This window comes from Danio rerio, chromosome 20, assembly GCF_049306965.1.
Source record: "Danio rerio strain Tuebingen ecotype United States chromosome 20, GRCz12tu, whole genome shotgun sequence".
In the NCBI taxonomy this organism is placed as follows: domain Eukaryota; kingdom Metazoa; phylum Chordata; class Actinopteri; order Cypriniformes; family Danionidae; genus Danio; species Danio rerio.
In genome coordinates this window covers 14,702,300-14,728,938 of record NC_133195.1, presented here as the reverse complement: position 1 = coordinate 14,728,938, position 26,639 = coordinate 14,702,300, and the positions used below count along the sequence as shown (strand labels likewise).

General features: G+C 37.2%; 1 protein-coding gene across 6 annotated transcripts in view; it reads right to left on the bottom strand.

The window, feature by feature from the left end:
• The window catches only part of enpp1 (ectonucleotide pyrophosphatase/phosphodiesterase 1), a 117,846-nt gene that overhangs the window by 29,336 nt on the left and 61,871 nt on the right, over positions 1-26,639 (bottom strand). For 4 of the 6 annotated variants that reach the window (XR_012395613.1, XR_012395612.1, XM_005160441.6 and 1 more), the window contains 4 exons: positions 18,209-18,296; positions 5,649-5,833; positions 337-376; positions 86-240 (listed from right to left, as the gene is read on the bottom strand). Coding sequence is in view for 3 of the 6 variants with exons in the window: in XM_005160441.6 (XP_005160498.1) it covers positions 86-240; positions 337-376; positions 5,649-5,833; positions 18,209-18,296 (468 nt within the window). In the remaining 3 variants the exon portion in view is untranslated. Of the gene's footprint in view, positions 1-85; positions 241-336; positions 377-1,113; positions 3,549-3,593; positions 5,834-18,208; positions 18,297-26,639 lie in introns of those variants that run through there. The other 2 variants (NM_001030168.1, XR_012395614.1) reach the window with 2 other exon arrangements.

The window sequence follows — 26,639 nt, the reverse complement described above, 5'->3', positions numbered from 1 at the left end:
CTAGTGAATTATTATGTGAGAAATGTGTAAAGTGTCTGAGGAGTTTTTGAGAGTTTGACTGCATGTGACGATTAGATAATCTTACCGTTGTGTTCAGTGAGTAAGAAACCCACAGGGGCATCAGGATGTCTCGGCTGTATCCGCTGATGTAGGAGCTGTGGTGGAGAATACAGTAATCAGACTGATCCTGGAGAACCCGCGGGATCCCAAACGGCAGATGAACAGGCTTCACATTAGAGTCTATAGAAGGATTCAAACAGAAAAGGTTTTATTATACAATGTTTGCACTGAAGATGATTTGTGTGGATATGTACTATTCGTGAAAAATATACTGACCTGAATTTGAGTTGATGAGACGCTGGTTCAGACGGTTCACCTGAGAGGGGAAAAAATAAATAAATAAATAAATAAGTAAATTTATATATATATATATATATATATATATATATATATATATATATATATATATATATATATATATAAATCAAACAATTTCTTCCCCCTGGATTTACGATTTATATCTTTTAATTAAAATAAGAGTAAAGTGTAATTTTGGATTCATACTGTAAACAGAATATCTTCCTAGAATATATTCCAAATTGAAAATTAAAATGTCACCAAATAAATGCTTTTATTAATTTTTTGACATATATGATTCTATTTCACAAGATTTAAGAAAAAAAAAATCGCCACCTTGGAATTATAAGGTTTTATCTGAAATTTTTGTCAAAATTCAGTAATTGACATATTCTTATTAAATGACAACTTATTTACATTTTTACATTTTAAGACTTTTTATAAAAAAATAAAAATAAAAAATAAAAATGTTACACACATACTGGAATGCAAGAACTTTGAAACTGATTCAGAAAGCAGATTGAACCTTATAATTCCAAAGTGACAAAATATTCAGTGAAATAACCTGGTTTTTCAATCACAAAAAAAAAAAAAAGAAAAGATTTGTTATTCTAAACTTTTGTTCCTTTCTGGGGAAAAAACTAGAAATATTTTTATTTAGTAGATTTGTTTTTATAATTTGGCAGAACATACATTGAATGCAGGTAAAAAAAAAAGTCTGCTTTGTTTTTTTTTGTTGTTTTTTTTAATAATTTTGAACAAAATTAAAACATAAGTGTAAAATAATGTTTTGACATTTAGAAAAGCAATAAAAGTATAATTTTTTGTCACGATCTAGCCAGAGAGGCCAGTGGGCAAATTTGGCCAGGATGCCAGGGTTAAACCCCTCTTTTTCGTAGCATCTTGGGATTTTTAGGGTGCTTTCACACTTGGAGCGACTCTGGTTTTATGAAGTAAAATGTACATAAAGTATTCAGTATATAAAGAAAGGTGTGACCATTTTAAATCTTTTAAACATTAACAAACAAATAGGTAAACCCAATAAACCTCACAGCAATAAGGTCACTGGTTCGAGTGCCGGCTGGGCCAGTTAAGTCCGTGTTCGCGAGGAATTCTTCCAGGTGCTCTGTTTTCCCCCAGTCCAAAGACGTGCGCTATAATTGAATTGAATAAACTAAACTGGCAGAAGTGTATAAATGAATGTATAGGTGTTTTCCAGTACTGACTTTAAGCTGGAAGGTAATCCGCTGTGTAAAACACATGCTGGAATAGTTCATTCCACTGTGGCAACTCCTCATAAATAAGGGACTAAGCCAGAGAAAAAAGAATGAATGAATAATAAATAATACAGATATACATTTGACCGCCCCTATATTGGTTCATACTATATCTAATGCATAATCGCGCCAATCACATCCAACAGTCTGAAACTAGTAGATCAGCACTGACAGACAACGTTAGTGCTTACACAAGACACTTTTCTTGTAAAATAAGTGTTTGTATCTACACAGACTTAAAGTAAAGTACAATTAGACAATTACTTTGTATAGTTTGAGCTACAGTAACCTCTGAAATAACTAATCGGATGTTACTGTTGATCGGAATACACTAATTATCCCTCTAAACACACAAAAAAACTTAACCTAGTTTAATTATATATTAAAAGTAATTTAAATAAATACATAAAATTGATTAACTAAAGCATGCATTACACAAAATAATATTACAGAAAAGAAAAAGACTTCACCTCCTTATTGTCAATGTATAATTTACACCTTGGTTAATTTGCATTTTGTAGAAGTTCTGTGATCCTTAAATAGAGTATTTCACTATTTAATCAAATGACTCTTATTCAAAATATGACTTTTTCAAAACTTTTTTTGTACACAACCTATTTTTAAACAATGTTGTTTCTACTAAATCATGGGAAATGGTTGCGCACGAGTGGCTTGACTAACTTCCCTTAGAAAAACTGGAAAGCTATGTGATTGTGTCATACCACAGGAAAAATAAAGAAATCCAGACAACACCACAAAACCAGAAATGAATGTGTGTTGTAGATCAGCACAGAGAAACAAAAACAACACACATAACTCTAAATCCTGAGCGCTACAACACGAAAACTGTGACTGCAACAACCTCGACCATGACAACCTAAAACTAGAAAAAGATGTTTAAATGCAAATGCTAAGATGCTAAGTGCACCACTTGTTGTTTTTAAAGAATTGTAACATGGAAAATATAATTGGTTTTCCAATTCCATGCTTTTCATACAGTTTTGGTGGCAGGACAACTGAATTTAATTTGAACAGTGACATGCTTCACCATGTTTTAGGTTTAAAATCCTTTAGTGAGAAACACAAAACAAGCAAACTCCTCAAGAGTAAGGAGGAAACCTTGGGTGGAACCGAAAGGAAACTCAGGGTGTTTTTAAGATTGAGTCATCTAATAACAGCTAGATCAAAGACACAATTACAGCATAAAACAAGGCAGATGCTCAACTGTTCATATGTTTAGCCCCCAGAAAAGTGTGCTTAGAAGATCACATAAGCTCAAGGATTAAATCTCTAAATAATATCAATACATCATGACATAAATAAGGAACTAGGGAAACTTAGGGTCAGTGCCACTTCTGGCAATTACAAATTACAAAAGATTTTTATAATTCTAATGTAAAAAATCATATACTTGATGGGAGTATCTGAGGGACAATAAAAGGTTCAGTCGATTCTACCATAAAGATACCATGTGTGACACAAAAATGAAGCTTATGCGATTAAAATAACTGTTTAATTTAGTGCACTTATTGTGTACTTAAAGTAATGCAAACCTGTAAGTAAATATAAAATTTCAGTAAATACATATGAAACTACACTTTTGACCTTACAAAAATAATGAACTAACACTGTAACCAACCCATAAACCCAGCCCGGGCTCATTGGAAATATACCCCTCAGACTACATTTTTGTAAAACGTAAAATTTATTGCTCTGGGCACGTTTCATCGAATGCTTCAGATTTCAAATCTACTAGAGGGGACTGTCTACATATTGGTTAGCTCATTATGACTTTGTATAGTGTTGTACAGCACTTGATACGGTGTGCTCGGGTTCAAGTTGGGCAACAAACCCTGTCTTCTTGTGAAAGTTTATCTAAAACAAAACAAACAATACCCTGAGTAACGTCATATACTGTATGTTATACATTGTAGAAAAAACATTAGTGAAATATGTTACTCAGGGTATGTTTTGTTTTACATTTCAGATACAAGTTCACAAGGTGGGGTTTGTCCCAAGTCAAACGTGAGTGCTTCGTATCAAGTACAACCCTGTGCAAAGTAAACTACCAATTACAATTGTATTCGATTACAAATCATAGACATTATTAAGTTGTTTTGTGCCTTTCAATTGGTGTTATGCAAATAACTGCACAAAAATAATCGTCAATGTTAAGTCCCTGTAAATTTTTACTTGTTTGAAAAGGAACAAACATTGTTGCCATCATACTGCATTGTATACCGTAAAAGTGCAGTAAAATATATGTTGAGTAAGTTAGTTTTTATGGTTTTACAATAATTGAGACAGAAGCACATATTTCCAATGATCCGGTATTGGATAAACCTACCTATACCACAAAGACTAACCTGTCCTGAACATTCTAAATAATTAATTAATAATTCCTTACATTTATAAAGCCCTGTTCTGAACAATCAAAGTGCTTTACACATTTTTGGGGGGAATCTCCCCATTCATCACCAGAGTGCAGCATCCACCTGGATGACACGGCGGCAGCCATATTGTGCCAGACCACACACCGCACACCAGCTCATTGCTGGAGAGGAGATAAAGTGATGAAGCCAATTATAATACGGGGATGGTTAGGAGGTCATGAAGTAGAGATGCCAGTGGGCAAATTTGGACAGGATAAGGTTAAACTACACTTTTTCATCCTGGGATTTTAACAACCGCAGAGAGTCAGGACCTTGGTTTGGTCTTATCTGAAAGACGACGCTCACTGAGCAATTTAGAGTTCCATCAATATACTGGGGCATTAGGAACCACACAGACCGCAGGTTGAGCACCCCCCACTGGTCTTACTAACACCACTTCAATCATCAAGCATAAAACCTTAACACACTAAAAAACTTGTCCCTAACTATTATCAACCCTTAAACCACAACATCCCATTACCACCTTACTGAACCATAATAGACCCTTCAGCCAACCCATAACATTTAGCTAGTTAGTCCCTTAGCTAGTCCATAACTTTAACCAACACTAAAATCTAAGCACAGAGGCTGAAAAACACAGTGCCATGTTTACAGAAACTCCACCTATGGCACATTGGATGCACACATTCTACACAAGGATAATGTTATTAATTAGAAAACTGCATATGGGACTCTGTGGTGCTTCAGGAATTTGAAAAGCATCCAGAGTCTTGGCTGAATCTATGAATCTAACACTAACTACCCAATCATCCCAAGACCCCCATGCACAGAACAGCATAAGCTCTCTTTCATGTTTTTTAAAAACATGATTAAATGTCCTATGCTGCAACAACGTTTTTTATGTGTTTAAGGGGTTAAGGATTTTCAGGGCTATATTGAACGTTCTGGGCTAATGTGCTATTTTCTAGCAGTTATAGCTAAACGGTTAGAGTTTGTTAGGTTGCAGGATCGAATCCCAGTGTCAGCAATAATTGAAGATGAGGGATCTTCATTACTCAGCTGAGCTGCACCAGAGCAAGGCACCTAACCTCTAACTGCTTACTAAGCACTGGAAGCAATAGCTGCCCACTGCTCTGGTTGTGTGATCACTGTGTATTTGTGTACGCATGTGTTTGTCTCATTTCTCACTCATATCTGTGCATTTGAATGGATCAAAACCAGAGGCCCAATTAATAAGTAATTAGTAATTAATTAGTAATCATACTTGACAATACTCATTTCATATCTCTTCATTTAGAGTGGATTAAATTATTGGTGGAGACATTTTAATAATCGTTGGATATTGTTGTGGACATGTCATCTCCTTCCATGCTAACTCTATGCCTTGTGTCAATGGTCCGTGTGTCCCTGTTAGCATCCAAGTAATTTGATTTAGTGTTATAGCTTGTATAGTTTGATGGGATACAAGAATTTGAGGTCAACAGTATAGAAATGAAATGCATTATGTACTGTGCTACAATAAGTATGAACAATCATAAGAGATTGTGGTTTAGCATTGCTTCATGTAAAAACAGATGTGGATGAACATAATGAATGCGTGATGGAGGTGTTTGACTCTGACCTCGGCCTCGGTGAGGGAGTCACAGGTGCACCCACGAGGGTCTCTCAAGCTGCTGCTGACAGCACTGCATGTAGATGGAGCCGAACGCTCTGCTGGAAACACCGGCTGATATCGCGGCTTTTTCAGTATGTGGTTCAAACTGCCATGGGTGCCATTATTGGCAGCAGGAGAAATCCCCAGCAAATCTAAAGAGAGATAAACACAATTACTTTGATTTCATTTAGCAGAGTTTTGGCCCTCAAAGATTCTTTAGATAATCATTCTTGTCATTTGCAAACAAAGTATGAACAGTTTTTTGAATTTCCAAGGGACAGAATCATCCATATCTGTGAATACAAATCAAGATACACGCGTACAGTAAGTGACGGAAAAAAACTGTTTTAACTTGGGTAGGGTAGAAAAATAACAAATAGCCCAGAGAACTGGTGGAAGGAACACGGGAATGACAAGGCTCCAGGTAAGTAAAGGTATGGTAGACAAGAAGACACCTGAGTGCTAACAAAATTCTATTCCTTTAGAGGGCTGATGAGGTGACTTGAAGGATTGAAAACAGGTGACCAAACATCAGGGTCCAGAAGATTAACTTTCGTAAAGAATAGTACAGGGCAAGGGTTCTCAACTACATTCCTGGTGCCCATCTGGACTGCACATTTTGCATGTCTACTTTGTCTTACACAACCATTTTCATCCCTGCTAATGAACTGATGAGAATCAGGTGTGTTTGACCAAAGAGGCATGCAAAACGCAGGCTTCGTCTGAAATCGCCTAATACTCGAGTAGGTACTACATTTGAGTTTAAATTTACTACATGACCATAAAAAATTTTGTTCTATATAATATGAATTTGAGTAGTGTGAATGGAATTTGGATGTACAACATCTGCAATTTATCATTTTCATGTAGCTTACCTAAATCGTTTGCATCACTTCATTCCCAATCGTGAATACTATCCCATGGCATCATGGGATAGCATAGCATCCATTGTATGTGAACTTTAGAATCTTGCCAGAAGCAGTAGATCATTGTGGTACTTCTCGCAAACTGTTTTTCAAATACAATGGTCCCTCGCTATAATGAGGATCACGTTTCGCAGCCTTGCAGTTTCGCAGGTTGTTATAAATACAGAAAACTTGCATGTAATGGGGCACACACACCAATAGATAGATCCAAATCTATTGTTTGTTTAATTTTTTAAATGTATGTCAGTGCTTTAAATGGGCCAGAAGGTTTAACCTGGTGCTCTAAAACCAATTTGCTGCATCTGACGCTATTGCCATCTTTAATATAATGTAATTACCCCAGGGGTCGCAATCCGATAGACTATAGTAACTATAGTACTACTCTAGTAACCATAAAGTATATAGTAACTAATAAACAGCTATTTTTTCTCTTCAATAGGTCATGAATATAATATTATTATTCTTATGGTTTAATAAAAAAAATAGATTTTTGGAAATCACCAGGTGACCTCCCTTCTGACCTCCACTTTGAGAACCACTGGTGTAATGAATTTATCAGAAAAAGTTTGACAAAGATTTTTATATCGGCATATAATCAGCAGCCCATTAGCCACGCTTCCACTGTCATGCCTAAAGCAAGTGAGCCAGTGCGAGCCAGGGCTAGTCTGGGCCTGATCGGGATAAAGCAGGGCTTCCTCGGGGCCAGCGGCCGGCCTTTTTTAGCCTGCCAAATACTTTGGGTTAAAACGAGCCAGCTGAGATTTCGTGGGGGTGGGGGAGTGAAACAAAGACAAAGTTCGAAGTCTGGCGAAGTTTGAAGTTTGGTAAACATGGTGTGCCACCATTACACTAGTTTTCGGATCATGCACAAGTAGGCTATATATGCACCAAAAATAAATAAATATTGCTCCCCACAATGCCAACGAAATGTTCTGCACCATCAAAGGCACCTGTGGTAGCACCCAAAAAGCAGAGAAAGATGCTAACCATCTCACGAAAAGTTTAACTTCTGAACATGCTAATAGAAGGTAGATGTTATGCAGCTGTAGGGCGCCATTATGGAATAAATAAATAAAGATCAACTTGTTTAGTTCTTCGGTTCAGTTCTACAATAGTGGACTTATTTTTTTTTACTAAAATTAGACCTTTGAGATTGTTTAAACAAGAGAGAAAAGTGTAAAATTAATCAATGTTTAAGAAAATAAGGTGTAGTGAGGGGTTGTACAGCCTTATAAAGTTGACAACTTTGCAGATTTTGTGGGTTATTTTTAGATAGTAATTGTGGAAAGGTGAGCGTGAACGAACACCCAATAAGGGGGGAGAGCATGCTCGGAGCCCGGCGGCTAATCAGCAGGTGAATCAGAAATTATAAATAACACCTGTCTTTCTAGTGATTGAGCCGGAGATTGAGCCACAGGACCGCAAGCTAATCCGCAGTCTGCGGATCCGGGAGATCCAGCCCGCTCCGACATCTGCCGCCCACCTTCCCATGGACGACCTGAAAGTGTTCTTGGACCTCTATGAGGGGTTAGCAGAGGTGTATGGCTGGCCACGGGCCGAGTGGCCGGTAAGAGTCATCCCGCTGCTCTCGGGCAAAGCCTAGATCGCCGCACAGCAGCTACCGGCTCAGAATCTCCCAGAATACCGGCCCTTTGTGTTCACTCAGCAGCTCTGTGATGCCTGCCGCAGATGGTTAGTGCAGGATGGCCAGACCAACGCCCAGCGAGTGGATGCTGTGGTGCTGGAGCAATTCATCACCCACCTCCCCTCCCAAACATCGGAGTGGGTCAAGTGCCACTGGCCAGACGGTCTGGCTAGCGGAGGATCACTTGTTGGGGAGGTCAAGAGTGTGCGAATTAACCTCTCTCTCTTCTCCCCCTCTTTCTCTCTCTCTCTCTCCCCCATTCTGTTCCCAGGCCCAGAGCACAGAGGCCGCCCACGCCAGCACCCAGACGGTGGTGCAATGGGGCGGATCGCCAGCAGGTTCTGATGGAAGGGGGCACCTATCAGGACAGAGGGGCGGAGTTTCCACCCCTGGCTGCTTTTCAGACAGCACCAGGGCTTTCTCTGGTTCAATTGGTTGGTCTTGCTGGCCCCAGGGGTATAGTGAGAAGGGCTCTGCTCTGTAAAGGAGTTGAGTGCACTGATTCGCGTCCCCGCCACGCCAATCATCGCCTTTAGTCGCGACGGGCTATACCAGATACCTGCGAGTATGAAAGGGGGTACATATACAGCTTTGGTGGATTTGGGGTGTAACCAAACCTCCATCCACCAAAGCCTGCCTAAGGCTAAGGGTAAGGTGTGCACGGGGATGTAATTCCCTACCCGCTAACGGTGATAGATATTCAATTCCTGGGTAAAAAACATAGTGTAGAGGTAGCAGTTACCCCCAATTTCAAACATCTGTTAATTCAGGGAATCAATTGGCCTACATTTAATAGATTATTAGGGGTCTTATGTGCGGGTGTTTCTTCAGAAAAGAAATCGCCAAAGAGGGGCGGGTTGCTCAGCTGGGGGAATCCCAAGCAGCGACATCACGCGCTGACTCAGGGGAAGGGAGGGCATTTCCAGGTGTAAAGTCTTGTGATGACACGTTCAGACATGCACTGGAAAGAGTGCAGGTCATTGATGGGCAAATGCTCCAGCCTGACCAGCCACTCTCCTATCCGTATTTTATTCGTAATGTCAGCTGATGAATCCACTGGCCACCCCAAAAGTGCCATTGCGCCATCTACCAATTATGGAAATCCCCTTCAAGAGAATTGGTATGGATCTCATCGTACCATTAGAGCTATTCGCACATGGGCACCAGTTTGCATTAGTCCTAGTGGATTATGCAAACCGCATCCCGGAAGCATCAGTGCTGCGTAACATCTCAGCAAAGAGTGTTGCTTAAGCTCTGTTTCGTATAATCTCCCGAGTGGGAATCCCCAAGGAGATTCTCACTGATCAAGGCACCGCGTTTATGTCACGCACCATGCGCAAGCTTTATAGATTGTTGGGTGTTAAATCTATTCGCACCAGCGTCTATCACCCACAAACAGACAGGCTGGTGGAAAGGTTTAATCGCATGCTTAAATCAATGATCTGTAAATTCGTTCACGAGGATGCGAAAAATTGGCATAAGTGGTTGAAGCCCTTGTTATTTTCTGTGCGGGAGGTTCCCCAAACCTCCACGAGGTTTTCCCCCTTCGAGCTTTTCTACGGCAGACAGCCCAGAGGGGTTTTAAGTGTCGTTAGAGAGGCTAGAAAGGACGTGCCTTCTAATAGTAAAAATGAAATTCAGTATATTCTGGACCTTGGAGCAAAACTCCACACACTGGGACGGCTCTCTACGGAGAATTTGCTTAAGGCCCAGGATGACCAACGCAGGCGATATGACAAGGGCACTAAAATTTTTACAGAGAGATAAAGTCCTTTTACTGCAACCCACTACCAGATCTAAATTACTCGCCAAGTGGCAAGAGCCGTTTGTGGTCATACGATGATTCAGTGATCTTGATTATGAGGTGGTTTGTTCGGACAGGGCTGATTCACGTCAGATCTATCACGTTAATCTGCTGAAGCAGTGGAGAGAGCCGGAGGAAGTGGCGTTGGCTACCCTTGTCACTAACGAGGATGACCTGGGGCCAGAGAGCCCCGGCCGTGAACGGCTGAGCGATCTGATCTCCGGGGGTGATCATCGCTCAGCGAGCCAGCTCCTCGACAATGGGCACCTCCAACGTAAATACTCTGATGTGTTTTCACCCCTGCCCGGTCGTACTAACCTGATTCAGCACCATATTGAGACCAAACCAGGCTTGGTTGTTAGAACCCGGCTGTATCGCCTACCTGAACACAAGTAAAAAATGATTCAGGAAGAATTAAGTAATTTGTTAAAAATCGGAGTAGTAGAAGAATACTACAGCAACTGGGCCAGCCCGATTGTCTTGGTACCCAAGACTGTTGGCTTGGTCTGGTTCTGTGTGGATTATCACAAGGTAAATGCTGTGTCGAATTTCGACGCCTATGCAATGCCACGTATTGACGAGTTGCTCGACCATTTAGGTGTTGCTTGGTATTACTCGACACTGGATTTAACAAAGGTATATTGGCAGATCACCTTAACTCCAATATCTGGAATAAAACAGCCTTTAATACGCCGTTTGGATTACACCAATTTGTGACACTTCCGTTCAGGCTGTTCGAGGCACCGGCGATGTTTCAGCGTCTGATGGATAAAATACTCTGCCCTCATGCATATGCCGCTGCTTATTTAGATGACATCATAATTTACAGTAATGATCGGCAGCGGCATATGCAACATCTGAGGGCAGTTTTGTCTGCACTGAGACGGGCCGGGCTCACAGCCAACCCATGGAAATGTGCAATTGAGCGAGTGGAGGTAAGGTATCTGGGCTTCCACTTAGGTCATGGGCGGGTGCAGCCCCAAATTGATAAGACTGCAGCTATTTCAACCTGTCTGAGACCTAAGACCAAAAAGGAGGTGAGACAGTTTTTGGGGCTGGTGGGATATTATAGGCGTTTTGTCCTTAATTATTCAGCCCTCGTCAGCTCATTGACTGATCTCACTAAAAAAGGAGGGACCGGACACCAATGGTCCAATGGTGGGAGCAGTGCCAACAGGCCTTCTCGAAGGTAAAGTCTATACTTTGCGGGGGGACGCTATTGCACACTAGTGACATTGTTCTCCCCTTTGCTTTTCAGACGGATGTGTCCGATAGTTGACTGGGAGCAATTCTTTCACAGAAGGTGGTGGGATTGAAACGGCCGGTGCTGTACATTAGCCACAAACTCAGCAAGAGTGAGCTCCCTGGCCTGAGGCGGGCAGTGGGGGTATGTGGAGAGGTGAACGTGATCGAACACCCAGTAAGGGGGGAGAGCATGCTCGGAGCCTGGCGGTTAATTAGCAGGTCAATCAGAAATGATACACGCCTATCTTTCTAGTGATTGGGCCAGAGAGACTTCCTTCTTAAGGAGAACAGGAGGAGCAGTCAAGTAAAGAGAGGGAGAGAGCACACACACACACACACACACACACACACACACACACACACACACACACACACACACACACACACACACACACACACCTATTGGTGTTGTGCACTTATATAAAATAAAAACGTCTACTTACCTTATATTGCCGACCCTGTCTTCTTTTCCCCAACCAACAACAAACTTTACTACAGTAATTCTTGTGAATAATGAGGGACCACTTTACCATGAATTAGTACAGACGACTCGTCTTTCATACTGTTTTTAACATACTATATATTATGTATGTATGGAAGTATAGTATGGAATTACCCAGTGTTGGGCAGTGGCATCGCACAAGTAGTGACGCTACTAGCTTAACTACATTTCTCAGTAGCATGGCTCTAGCGTCGCTACATTCTAAATGAAATAGCTTTTCACTAGCAAAGCTATTTTATTAGTCAAGTAGCGCAGTAGCATCCACAAAGCTACATTTACCAATCGCAGATCAATAAGTGTCGGCACTGACATTCAGGGAGCTGTGAGGCCGTTGTCTAGCCGATGAAAGTAAATCCATATGATGGCGAGAATGACAATTTCTTCTTCTTCCTGTTTTACAGTGGTTCATAACAAACATTTTGTTGCGTTGCTGCAACCTCTGGTCAGTGACGTTGCCAACCAAATTAGGTTGACACGAGAAACTTGCTTGATGGAAAGATGACTGAGGGAGAGGAGTTACTTCTGAAGCAGGACTCCTCATGACCATACCTAGCGAAGTACATGATAAGATGCAATAACTTAATTTCTGATGCTGTGCCACTTTAGTAGTTTATAGTAAGTACTATACATTACTACATTATGTAGAGTAATTTATTTATGAACAGTTGTAAACATATATACAATATGCATATTGCTTATGTCAAAATATTTATTTTTACTATAAATTACTATAGTATTTTAAATGTGTAACACCTGTTTTTATTGGATTTTTTTGTTTTAGCAGTTATATACTATAGTTTGTTTCTGTTTAGTGAAGCATATTATTTACAGTAAATAACTGAACTGAATTATGCCTAAAATGTTTCATTGACAGTTTTTTTTGATCTCCAAGATGATTTCCTTGAATTTAAGTTGCTTCGATTTAAAAATAAAAATTGCAAAATTAGCTTAGATCTTGGCAAATATGACAAGTAGCTTTTAGCTTAGCTTGCTACAATTCCCAGAGTGTAGCTTTTAGTGTAGTTAAGCTATATTTTAAGTAGAGTAGCTAATAGCTAAGCTCACTACATTTTTCAAGTAGCTTGCCCAACACTGGAAGTACCCTTTTGGATGCATGGTGTTGGGATTTATGGTTGAAAACCACTGGTGTAGTAGAAACCAAAGACAAACTAGAAGAAGGTATATTTTTATGCATGTTTTGAAATGTCACATTAAAAACACTCAATGGAAATGCCAAGATGTGTATACATTTTGAAAATGTGCATTAAAAACTGCACAAAACTCAGTAGGACAAACTTTCTATACAACAACTATTTAATTTGAATACTCTACGATGAAAACACATTTACTGAATAAATTCCAGCATGCGGATCAAAAAAGTCATTAAGCTAAACCTGGCTTAGGGGACTACACCACTATATTACAACAATTTAAAATACCCCTGCAGGCACTGGACGACAACATGACATCATATTGATGTTGTACCCCTTCGTACTCAACATCGTGGGGACGTTGGATTTTGTTTGGAAATTAAAATTGGGTTGACGTCAGAACCCAATGTCAATGTCCAACGTCCAACCTAAAATCAACCAAATATCACTGTCTAATTACAGCTTGACGATGTATGGACATTACTATGACGTCTATCAGATGTTATATTTTGGTCACTTTCCAATACAACCTGAAATCATCCAAATATCAATGCAATGTAATGTTGTAATTGGACGTCAAAATAACTTTGACACTGGCTAGACATTGAATTTTGGTCACCTGATGTCATGACCTAAATCAAACGTAATAATAATGTCTTATGATGATGTGTGCCTGCTGGGACCTTATAACCTACTCTTCAAATAAATATTTAAATGAATATCTAATACATGCTAGCAAATAACATTTGATTCCTTTGACTGACATGTTGTCATCTAAATCTAACAATTGATATAATTATAAATTTAAAGTTACTTTAAGGTGCGAGACAAAATGAATGTTATTTTGTTGAGATTAAGTTAACATTAGTGTGTGAGTCAGTAAGCGCATCTCACTCCAAATGTGTGAAAGTTGGCAACTATGTAACATCTCAGTGACAGATTATATATAGGGTAAAAAGAGAAGCAGAACTAGGCAGTGTGTGACAGTATGATTGAGGAATCTTTAACACTGCTGACTTACACGTCATAGTTCATTTACAGTCATTCTGTGTATGTATGTATGTACTGTATTTATTTATTAAATGTCTGCATTAAACGATATATTATTGGGTCCTTATATTAATGACATTTATATTATTAATAATCAGAATATAATTTCAGCTATTTATACATATGTAATTAAGCTAAATGGCTGTTTAATATCAACTGAAATTATATTTGGAAAGAACAAATAAATGAAAGAACAAACATACAAAAATAAATAAATAAATAAATAAATAAAATGGCAATATAATAATTATTATACAAATAGTTTTCCTCTACAGTGAATATTTACTGTAAACATAGTTTGGCTTAAACCATAAACTACAAATAAAAATTATGGGAAGTGACCAGGGGTGAACTGGCCATCAGGGAGTTTTCTATTTTTGGGTCAATATTTCTTTTTGTATTGTATTGTATCTTATTGTATTGTCATGGATGGAATGATGGCTTTATTTATTTATTTATTTAATTGTTTGTTTGTTTGTTTGTTTATTTATTTATTTTTAGTTAGTTAGTTTATTTATTTATTAACTTTTCTATTTAATGTTTCCATTAACAGATTTATTAATGGCTTGCATGGTAAAAATATTTGCTAAATTGTTGTTTACAATTAACAGAAATAAAATTTGGAATGAAAGAATGAATGAATGAATGAATGAATGAATGAATTTAAATAAAAAAAATCATAAAATAACAAAAATATATATATATACATATTGTTGATCAATATTGTAAAAATATTTAGTAAATATTTTTACTTTACAGATTATATTTACTGTAAAAATTACATTGCTAATACCCTAAACTATAATACAATTATGGGGAATAACCAGGGTTAGACTGGCCATTAGGGAGTTTTCCATTTTTTGGGCCAATATTTCTAATACCATTTTTGTCTTTTCTGTCCAAAAAAATCCATATCAGCCTATTTTTTTTCTGCTTGATTAGTTGAAGGCACTGAAATCTTTGCGGCAGTGTAATGTATTTGTCAAAAAACTTTGACAAAGACATTTTTCCAGACTGGCCAATTAGTTTTATCTCAGTTTTTTCAGCCTGACCCAATCACATCTTTTAACCGCTCCTCTTTTTTGCTTTGTGCTAATGTATTTAGGGAGTACCTGTGAAATCAGCCAATGAGAGATGAAGAAAGGTGGAGCAAAAAAAATTTTTTTTTAAATCAAGCAATAAAAATAAAGTATTTGTATGCTCCAAATGTTACCTGATGTTCTATCAGTCTAATTACTTTTTTATATCACATTATTTGTTTGCAGTTTCAAACAAATTTTATGATCCAATACAACACCACAAAACTTAATTGCAGAAATTGTTTTCTATAACGTCATTATCAATTTTATATCTATATTAAGACTACTTAATAATTTCCCAAATAAAATAACCTTTTTTTTTTAACTTATATTTAATCACAATTTGTTTACGTCAAACCACAATTTCAATTTATTAATTTTTGTTTTGATCAACTCCATAAGTTTTGGTAAATTATCCCCAGAACAAAATATACTTGTATTATCTGCAAATAAAATAAACTTAAACTACTCTAATATCTTACAAATATCATTAATGTAAATTATAAACAATATTGGACCTAAAACTGATCCTTGTGGTATGCCACAATTTACATTTAGATATGACTATTTATGGTTGCCAATTTCCACAAACTGTTGCACCATCTTTTAGTTATTCCCCAACCATATTGTTGTGGTCGTGTTGTGATGAGTCAGAAGGCGTTGAATCCATTTGCAAGCTTTATTAAGAGCACACATACAAACAAACACAAAGGGGCAATCCAGGAGACAGAACGTGGGACAGGCAAAAGTTCAAAGGCAGGCAGATATCTTACGAGTCAGAATAACAGGCTGGAGATCAGGGGCAGGCAGATGTCTTTCGTAATCGTAGAACAAGCACAGGGTCAGAAACACAGATCAGTCCGAAGCAGGGAGTATGGAACGCTCAGAAATGACAGCCAGGCAAATCAAGACTTCGCAACGAACCGGAGCGTGAGTGTGGTATATATACACGAGAGCTGATGAGTTGCACCTGGACCGTAATCAGTGCCAGGTAGCAGGGCTTATGGGATTTTGAGTCCGTGAGTCGAATCAGAATTCTGGCGATGGTTCCCTCTGGTGGTGCACAAGAGGATTGGCATCGCCCTCATTTACAACAGGTCGCCAGCTGTGTTGCCATCACGTGTCACTGGAGATCACTCATCCAAACTACTTATCAATTGTACATATCCCATCCTACCTTGCATTCACACACCTGTTTCAAGTTCGTCCTGATTACGCACACAGTTGAAGGACATGATCACTAACTATTTGGATTATAAATACACTTTTCATTTAAACATCCATTGCTGAGTCTTGTTAGTTTGTTGCTGCAATTACAAGCGATTAATCTTGTTCTTGCCATTCTGTCTTTTTTGACCTTTTGCATAGTTTATCGTTTTTTGATTCCTACCCGCCTGCCTTGACCTTTTGCCCGTTATTCAGATTTGGATTGTCTTTGTGATTTGGTTTCGACCCCTGCCTGTCTGACCATTCTCTTGCATTTGGATCAAATGCATGTCTTCACGTCTTTTCATTTGCAAAAAGTAGTATCAGAGAATAAGTTGACAATGATGGCTTCTGTGTTTTGGAAGTGGGTCATTAGGTCTTTGGCAGTGATTGTGAATGACCGAGGTGCTGACGAAAAACAAGACTCATTGTTCTGCACAGTTTCTGCCTAAACCAATAAACCTTTTCAAAGGACAGAGCTCATGGCCAACTTGTGTCAGAGAAAGTCATCAAGATTGTGTGATTATACTCTAAACAGAATCACTTCACCTCACACTCTTTGTCCTAAATCAAACATGAAGAATACACAACATACATGACTATTCAAAATATCAATTGTCAGGACAAGGAGAACATTCCCATTTATCTCAACAGCATTACTCATGCTTGTGAAACTAAAAATATTGGATTAGCAGTTCAAGTGTGCTTCTAGCGAATTAAAAAAAAAGGTCCTGGCAAGTAATATAATATTAATTATAAAAGGTGTCTATAAAAAGTGTAGCTACATAATTAGTTACTGTTACATGTGGTGTTTACTCCGGTTCATAATTATTACTTTTAATTGATCTTGGTTGTCTATTTCCCTTTTCAGTTTTCTATTGGTTAATTTGTTGATGTCTCTCCTTTATACTTTTCTTTTGACATTTGTTTGGGGTAGAGAGCCCTCCCCTGCTTTAGGTTTGTTTGGTTGTTATATATTATGTTGTTGGGCTCCGCATCTTATGTCATTTTTGATTGTTTTGCTGATTATGTTATGTTAATAAATAACTTAGTTGGAGCACTTTGGCTGTTCTTTATTTATGTTACGTTCCCAGCAGGCACACAACATCATAAGATGTTAATATAAGGTTAGATTTAGATAAAAATTCAATGTCTAATCAGCGTCTAAAGATGGTATTTTGATGTCCACTAACGATGTTAAACTACATTGATATTTGGTTGATTTTAGGTTGTGTTGGAAAGTGACCAAAGTTCAACATCTGATAGATGTTATCGTGGTAACGTTCATACAACGTCAGGGTGTAACATGATTAGACATTGATATTTGGCTGATTTTAAGTTGTTTTTAGGTTGGATATTAGACACTGACGTCAACTCTATAGTTAATTTCAAACAAAATCCAATGTACCCCATGACGTTTGGGGTACAACATCAATATGATGTCATGTGCCTGCAGGGTGGTTTAGAATCACAAGTCGTATTTAAGTAGGGACCGTAACAGTTCCACATACATAAGAGACGTGTTATAATAGAAATAGTATTAGACTATATTTCACTTAAAATGAAAATCAGCACACAGTATTATGAAACTACATTAAAAAACACATAAGTTAATTGCATTTAACCCAAACCTTACAATAATATATATATTTCATTTTTATTTGTAGAACACAATAAAGTTTACCAAAACACTGATTTTAATTCACACTGTTATTTTTAAACATATTACAGGTTTAATAATTTAAATATACATTTGATGTTTACTTTTTCACAAAGACATAATACATACGAATGTGGAAGTACATAAGAATGTGGAAAACCTTTTTCAGCAACCTATGAATTTTACTGGAATATTTGATGTAAATGATGATATGAATGTCATTCAAATGTTTATGATTCGAGTAAAAAAAAGAGTTTACCACATAAGAGATTGTAGACTTCAATGTTCTCGAAAGGAGGCACAGTTGTATTATAATGGATTCCTGGTCCATATCCAATGAAAATGGCCTGCAAACAGATACATTCAGGTAATTAAATCAAACAAAAATAGCACTCAATATACTTTGAAAACATTTGAACAATTTGTTTGGTTTTGAACAACTTTTTTGGTAACCATTTACAATATATTAACTAATGCAGGAAAAATTCACAAGTATTATTTAATTAATTAATAATACTATATTCACATATTTCTTAATAATAGTTAATAGTCATGTGCCAAAAATTAAAGTTATACCATAATAAAATTGGCTTTACTTTACATTATGTGTACTTAACATGCACTTACAGTGTACTTACTGCACCTAAAAAGAACTGTTTATACAACACCGTGACAAAAGTCTTGTCGCCTATACAGGTTTTAGGAAAAACAAATAACTTGACTTTTAGTAAATCATTTGGTATCAGAAGTGATGTATATGAAAGGCAAAGGCCTCTAGATTACGCTTATTTTACCAAAATAAAATATGATCATGGCTTAATTTTTAATTATTTAATTAGAACAGTAAGGTCTGACTTTGCTGAGACAAAAGTCTTGTCACTTAACAAAAATAATGTACATTATAGAATATAAAGTCATGGTGCAATGGGAAAAAAATGAATATTGTGTACGACTCCCATGAGCTTGGAGGACTGCATCCATACATCTCTGCAATGACTCAAATAATGTATTATTAAAGTCATTTGGAATGGCAAAAAGTGTTCTTGCAGGACTCCCAGAGTTCATCAAGATTCTTTGGATTCATCTGAGATTCAATGCCTCCTCCGTCTTACCCCAGACATGTTCAATAAACTTCATGTCTGATGACTGGGCTGGCCAATCCTGGAGCACCTTGACCTTTGCTTTCAAGAACTTTGATGTGGAGGCTGAAGTATGAGAAGGAGTGCTATCCTGCTGAAGAATTTGCCCTCTACTGTGGTTTGTAATGTACAAATGTCTTTATACCTCAGGCTGTTGATGTTGCCATCCAGTCTGCAGATCTCTCGCATGCCCCTATACTGAATGTAACCCCAAACCATAATTTTTCGTTAACCAAATTTTACTGATTCTGTAAGAATCGTGGGTCCATGTTGGTTCCGGTAGGTCTTCTGCAGTATTTGTGATGATTGAGATGTAGTTCAACAGACTTTCTGGCATATTTCAAGTGAAGCGAATTTGCTATTTACATGACGACTTTGTAAGTGGAAAAACTGAACACTTCACAAGCAAGAAAACAGTTAAACAGAGCATCTGCAGCGCGAGAATGAGAGATAAATGATTAATTTTCACTTTCGCTCTCGTGAATAGGGAAACCTTGTAGAAAATGCACAGAAAACGAATAAATGAACAATAATAACGAAGTGTGGTCAAAAAACTGAGTTATATCCTAGTACACATGCTGTGCCCCATGTGGTCTAAAACCTGACATGTGGACAAATCCAAGCTAATTTTTTATAAACATGGAAATAATAAATGATACTGCTAATAATGATAACATTATACAAAGCAAACTGAATGAACTTAAAAAGCCTCCAGAGATGAAGAAGGCATGAAAGTATGGTTTTTAAATTGATGTAGGCTAGAAAAAAATACATTTGCTATTTAAACAGCGTGGCGTAAAATTTCAAAACGATTTTTGCGCCGAGCTGAAACTAGCAACAATTACTAACAACTAATTAATTACTAACAATTGCACCAGATGTATGATAGGGCCCTAAATGTGTTAGTTACTTTAAGGACGCAATGTGAATATAAATGTGCTATGTTATCTTATTGTAATTTCCATTTTTTTTTAAAGAGATAAGTAGACGTAAAATTGTAAAATATATTTTTTTCCCAATTTGGGATTGACGACAAGGCTTTTGTCAGGTAGGGTTTTCTTTTTCTTTTGCCACAGGCTTTTCTGGAGTTAAAAATGGTATTGGACAGTCCACATGTGGGAGCAACCAAATCAACTTTTGCCTCAAGTTGAGCTAAACCCGCTCTCGTTTACATGTCTCAATTACATGTATATTACAATGAAATGTAACTGATTTTGCTTACAAAACTGAAACTCAGTTGTATGTGCCAAAACTTTCTTCAGTTAAACAAGGTGATAACTGAAGTCCCTGCATTTGGTAACAGAGATGAGGTTCTCAAGGTGAATGCGCACCTTAGTTCTAAGGATCAAACAACAAAAAGTAAGGTCAAGAATCTTGGTGTGATTCTGGAGTCAGATATGAGTTTCAGTAGTCATGTCAAAGCAGAAACTAAATCAGCATACTACCATCTCAAAAACATTGTAAGATTTAGATGCTTTCTTTTCAGTGAGGACTGAGAGAAACATTTTTATGCTTTTATCAGCAGCAGAGTGGATTACTGTAACAGACTCCTCACTGGCCTTTCCAAAAGACAGTCAGACAGTTGCAGCTCATTCAGAACCAGGATTCTGACCAGAACTAGAAAATCAGGGCACATCACACCTGTCCACAGGTCTTTACACTGGCTTCTAATTACATTCAAAATACCTTTTAATTACTTTACTTTTACACCTTTTACTTTTACATTACTTGTCTGTAAATCACTAAATGGCCTAGGACCTCAATACATTACAGATATGCTCACTGAATACAAAACAGATCCCTCAGATCATTAGGATCAAGTAAATTTGAAATTCAAAGAGTTCAGTCAAAGCAAGGTGAATCCACCTTCAGCTACTGCACCCCCGCTACTGAAATCAGAAATGATCAGATGTGCTCCAACATTAAGCACATTCAAATGCAGGCTGAAAACACATCTGGTTAGCTGTACCTTTACTAAATGAGCACTGTGCTATATCCCACAGCTCACACTATTATGACTTTCTTTTCTTTTTCCATTCTTTATGACATGTTTTAATACATTTTATTGTGTTAATCATTGTTATTTTTTGTTTATACTTGTATCTTTTATTCATATTTAGGTAAAGCACTTTGAGTTGTTGCTGTGTATGAAAAGTGCTATAAAAATAAACTTGCATTGCCTTGATAATATATTTATTTATTTTACTTTTGGTCTTTCATAATCAGTTTGTATTTAACAAACCTTAAATGCCATAAATTTTGTTAGTGCGTTTGCATATTTTAATTTCTGCAACTTCAAATAAAGTTTTTTTTGTTTACAAACACTGATAAATTGTGATCTATAACAAGTGCTGTTAGCCATCGCAAGAAAGATTTGAATATATGCTGATCAAAGACCTTAAAAAAGGAAGTCAGGTAGTTGGGAAAAGACTGGTTTTCAAATGCCACTGCACATTTTGTTTTCTAATGGAATAAAAATCAGGCACGTTTAACTGTGGCTTTAGTGTCCAAGTACTACTTGGGGCCCCTGGATACGTCAACCAAACGCCCACAGTACAGCTCCAAAAACACAGACCACAGATAAAAATAACTAAAGGCCCTTATTTTGATTTGCAGTCACAGAGAGACACACATTCCTTACGCCTCAAGCTGAAAGATTTCTGTTAGACTGATCTCATTTACCTGACACTAACTTACAAAACCCAAAATGATCCTCATTCCTCCTAACAGGAGATTTAACTTCATTAAGGTGGCCTAAAGTAAAGCTCTCCTGCCATAATAACCATCTCAGTGGTTGTTTGTGAGATTTACCTCAACAAGTTATATCACAGTCTCTAAAGAGTTCCGGTATGAAGACTTTTGTAACCCATACCAGCTGCATTAAACATTCCTAGACAGCCACACAGACCAGTGGGCACAGATGGCTGGAAATACACACATACACGTCACAGACATGAACAACACTCTGCCAATGTTCAAAATGTGGCTCGCATGTGTGTTTAAAGAATAGTTCTCTAAAAATGAAAATGTCCAACCTTTTACTCACCCTCAAGTGATAACAAACATTTATGAGTTTCTTTTTTGAAAAGAAGGATGGAAACAGGAAGCCATTTAGTTCTTTGCTATTTTTTCCTCTACCATTCTTCAAAATACAATCACCGGCCACTTTATTAGGTATTCTAGTACCAGAGTGGACCCCCATTTGACTTCAGAACTGCCTTAATCCTATGTGGCATAGATTCAAGATTTTAGTCCATGTTGACATGATACGCAGTAGCTGTTGCTGCAGATTTGTCCAGATTTGTGAGCTGAACATCCATGATGCAAATCTCCCTAGGGTGCTCTATTGAATTGAGTTCTGGTCACTGTGGAGACCATTTGAGTACAGTGAATTTATCGTCAAGTTCATGAAATCAGTCTGAGATGATTTGTGTCTTGTGACTTGGCTGCTGCTTTTCCTGCTGAAGTGCACTGTGGTCATAAAGGGATGGAAATGGTAGACTGTGACATTGACAAGATGCTCAATTGGTGCTAATGAGCCTAAAGTGTGCCAAGAAAATATCTCCCAAACCATTAAACCACGACCAGCAGCCTGAACCATTGCTACAAGACAGGATGGATCCATCCTTTCATGTTGTTGACAGCAAATTCTGACCCTACCCTGCAAATGTTGCAGCAGAAATCGGGACTCATCAGACCAGGCAACACTTCTCCAATCTTCCAATGCTTAATTTTGGTGAGCCTGTGTGAATTATAGCCTCAGTTTCCTGTTCTTAGCTGACAGAAGTGGCACCTGGTGTGGTCTTCTGCTTCTGTAGCACTTCCACCTCAATGTTGGACATGTTGTGCATTCAGAGATGGTCTTCTGTATACCTTGGTTGTAATGAGTGGTTATAAAGTTACTGTTGCCTTTCTATCAGCTGGAATCAGTCTGGCCATTCTCCTCTGACAAAAACAAGGTATTTGCGCCCACAGAACTGCCTCTCACTAGATATTTTCTCTTTTTCGTATCATTCTCTGTAAACCCTAGAGATGGTTGCGTGTGAGAATCCCAGTAGATCAGCAGTTTCTAAAATACTCTGAGCAGCCCGTCTGGCACCAACACCCATGCCACATTCAAAACCACTTAAATCACCTTTCTTCCATATTCTGATGCTTGGTTTGAAGTGCAGGAGATCATCTTGACCATGTCTACATGCCTAAATGCATTGAGTTACTGCCATGTGATTGGCCGATTAAAATTTTGCGTTAAAAGGCAGTTGGACAGGTGTATCTAATAAAGTGGATGGTGAGTGTATAAATATTGTGCAAAAGTCTTAGGCCTTCAGTTACATTTGTTGTTCTAGTGAGGGTATAATGACATTATATATTGCTTATCATTCTCGTTATAAAAAAAAACAGAAAAATACAGGTTCTAGTTGGTCTAATTGTTTAAAACATAAGAATGAAAGAATTAGAGTAAGATGGAAGAATAAGTGAAAAATACTGGAGTTTCTGTCTAGGTTTGTTCTGCATTTTTGCCAGAGCTTTTGTCAATATTGCCTAAATTGATTGGATTGTGAATGCTGAAAAGTACAGACAGGTTTTAATTCATCATTAAAGGTTAAAACACACAATTTGTTATAGTTTTATTTTTCAGCATGATAATAATGTCAAACAAACTGCTAATGTAAGGAAATCATATTTGCAGAGAAAAACAGCTGATGAAACAAAGAAGACAGTTATTAAATGGCCTCCACAGAATCCAGAACTAAATATTTTATACAGTATGTGTAGACAAATTTATAGGCAATATGAGTTTCACCTGAAGTGAAAAAAGAAGGTAGAACAAAAGTGTAAGGAAGAACTGAAGAAATACTGAAAGATGCTTGATAATAAATAACTCAACAAAAAAGTTCAAGAGCTTTAAAGAGGTCATGTTAAAGTCTTTTCATCGTAGTCTTTTAACTTAAAGTAATTTTTTTTTCTGTTCGTATATTGAAAATATAGTTCACCTAAAAGTAATGACCCTGCACTAGCTCTATGCATTTTAGATAAATAGATTTGTGTAAAAGTTTTAGGTTCCCAAAAGCGGGCAGTGGTCCAAAACATGTAGTATAAAAGGAGAGTATTTTACATTTTTGTTAGGTTTTTTTTTTCATCTTCAGAGTGAATTTCTTACTTTGTAATGGTTATTTTTATGTAAAGTTATACTCATTTATATGAAGCTTAGTTATTTTTTTGTTGGCACAACTCTAATACCATATAAAGCTGCGATCCAAACACTTTCTAGTTTGAAGTGTGAATCTGGCACTCAATGGATGAAAGTTCATTTGAGGGGCATGTCTTAATTTTTTCTCCATTTATTTTTTTTTGTTGAAAGACCCAGGGTATTGTAAGCCCCATGATGGGAATTTACCTAGATCCTTTAATATGACTTCAGCATAATCTCCTTCTAAATACGTGGTTTCTAAAACCTCATTACATTCAAGCAGGGCAATATTTCAGCAGTCTCAAGCAGAAACTGGAGATTATAATGCTAATTTGCATTCATTACAAATATGCATTTTTTTCTGGATTTAGTGGATAATGCTTATTTTTGTGGATAAGGGTTAATGTGGATGTGTGGAAAGAAAGCTGAATGAGGAAAAAACGCTGGAGCAAACATAAGAAGTAATGAAAAACTGATTGCTGCTCTGCAAAAAAAAAAAAACTAAAAAAATAAATAAAATATCCCCTTTACCAAACATTATTGACTTTATTTAGGTGTACAAAAAAATTAAATGTACAAAATGTGAACTAGCAGTGTATTTCAAATCTCAAAAGTATTTTGGCAACTTTAGTGTTTGAAAAGAGTAAATATGCATGCAAGCTTATGCATACTCATCAAATTGTTTTAACACTGAGGAATTATATTTATATTTTTCAGAATTGTGATTTTACCTTACAGTTTCAATGAAAAAGACAGTAGAGAGTTTAGATTTTGCAATTCTAATAAAAATATTACAATTATGAGATACTATACTGTTAACGGTTTTGTAAATTACACAGTATATTACATAGTAAAACTGTAACATGAGAGTCACACCTAGGTTACCCCTTTTTTTCAGATTTAATATAAGTGTTTTGCGTCTCCAGAATGTGTCTGTAAAGTTTCAGCTCAAAACACCTATCAGGTTTTTCATTATACCTTCTACAAGATTCTATTTTATACATTTTTGCACTTATGTTTGTGCAAAATGATTTGTCGTACTGCGCCTTTAAGGCTAGTCTTCCACGTCAGACAACAGACAGACTTAAAGGAGAAGATCTCACGTAGCGTTTGTGAGAAATACAACAGTAAGAACTTTACCAATGAGTATTTGTTGTGCAGTTGCATCGATGAGTCACACACATTGTCGTTACAAAGTTCACGCGCACGCACACACACAGATACACACACAGATACACACACAGTGCAGCAGACACACACACAGACAAACGGAGTGCACGTTTAGCTTTGCACTTTTTTTGCACGCATATGTGACAGGATACAGGTTAATCTCCACTGCTGTATGGATATCTGTTATGTTAATGTACAAAATAAACCTGATTTAACATCCACAAACCAGGACTAAAGGCTCTTTCTTTATAATTGTTTTGAATTGCAGCTGTACTAATATAGTAAAGCTGAAGTAAATTGCTGTAATTCATTACACACATGCACTGTTTTAAAACATTTTAAACTTGTGAAACTTACTCTTGATTTCTTCACATTTGATGATGATTGATGATCCTAGCAAACTGAACAGACCTTTTATTCTCGGTTGCTTTGCGGACGTCTGGTCTTGTTGATATGATTATACATGTGACTATCGGGACATGTTAATACGCGCAGCTGTCAATCAATTCGATGGGCAGGGGGACTGCACTTCTACGTCAAGTTGCGGTCAATCTAAAAATTGCTCCAATTGGTCCACCGTTTTTATGTTGCTAAATTGGAAAAAAAAAAAGGGACTGGGTGTGTTTATATCACCGCAATATGACGGTCTTTACACTATATTTACACATCTTTCTGTCCAAACAGCTTGAAAAGTAGATTTTTCACCAAAGGTGCCCTTTAAGCTGTCATCACCAAAATGGCTAAAAGACAAAACTTTTAATTTCTTTCCCTCAGCTATTAAATATAAGTAATGAACTTATTATGTTTTTTTTCTGGGAATAATATGTTTTAATGGAGCTGTTGACATGGGGATTGAACCAGGTTTTGGTAAAAACCCAAACAATACAAACATACAAATAAAAAAACTAAAAATCTAGAAAATCTGCGATGTGTAACAATGGAATGACACAAGGAGAACGTACTGAGCTACTGAAATGTATTTAATACTTTATAGAAAAGGCTTTTTTTGTTGATGGCAGCTTAAAGACGACTCTTATGTCGAAAATGAAGTCACATGCATTCCTCAGGTGGGATTTTTTTTCACAGACTTCAACAGAGGGTAAAAATCTTAATGTTTCTGTGGGCCTCGTCTATCAAATCTGATCTTTGTTTTGTATTTTTTTTATTGGATTTGAGTCAGGCTGGGCCAT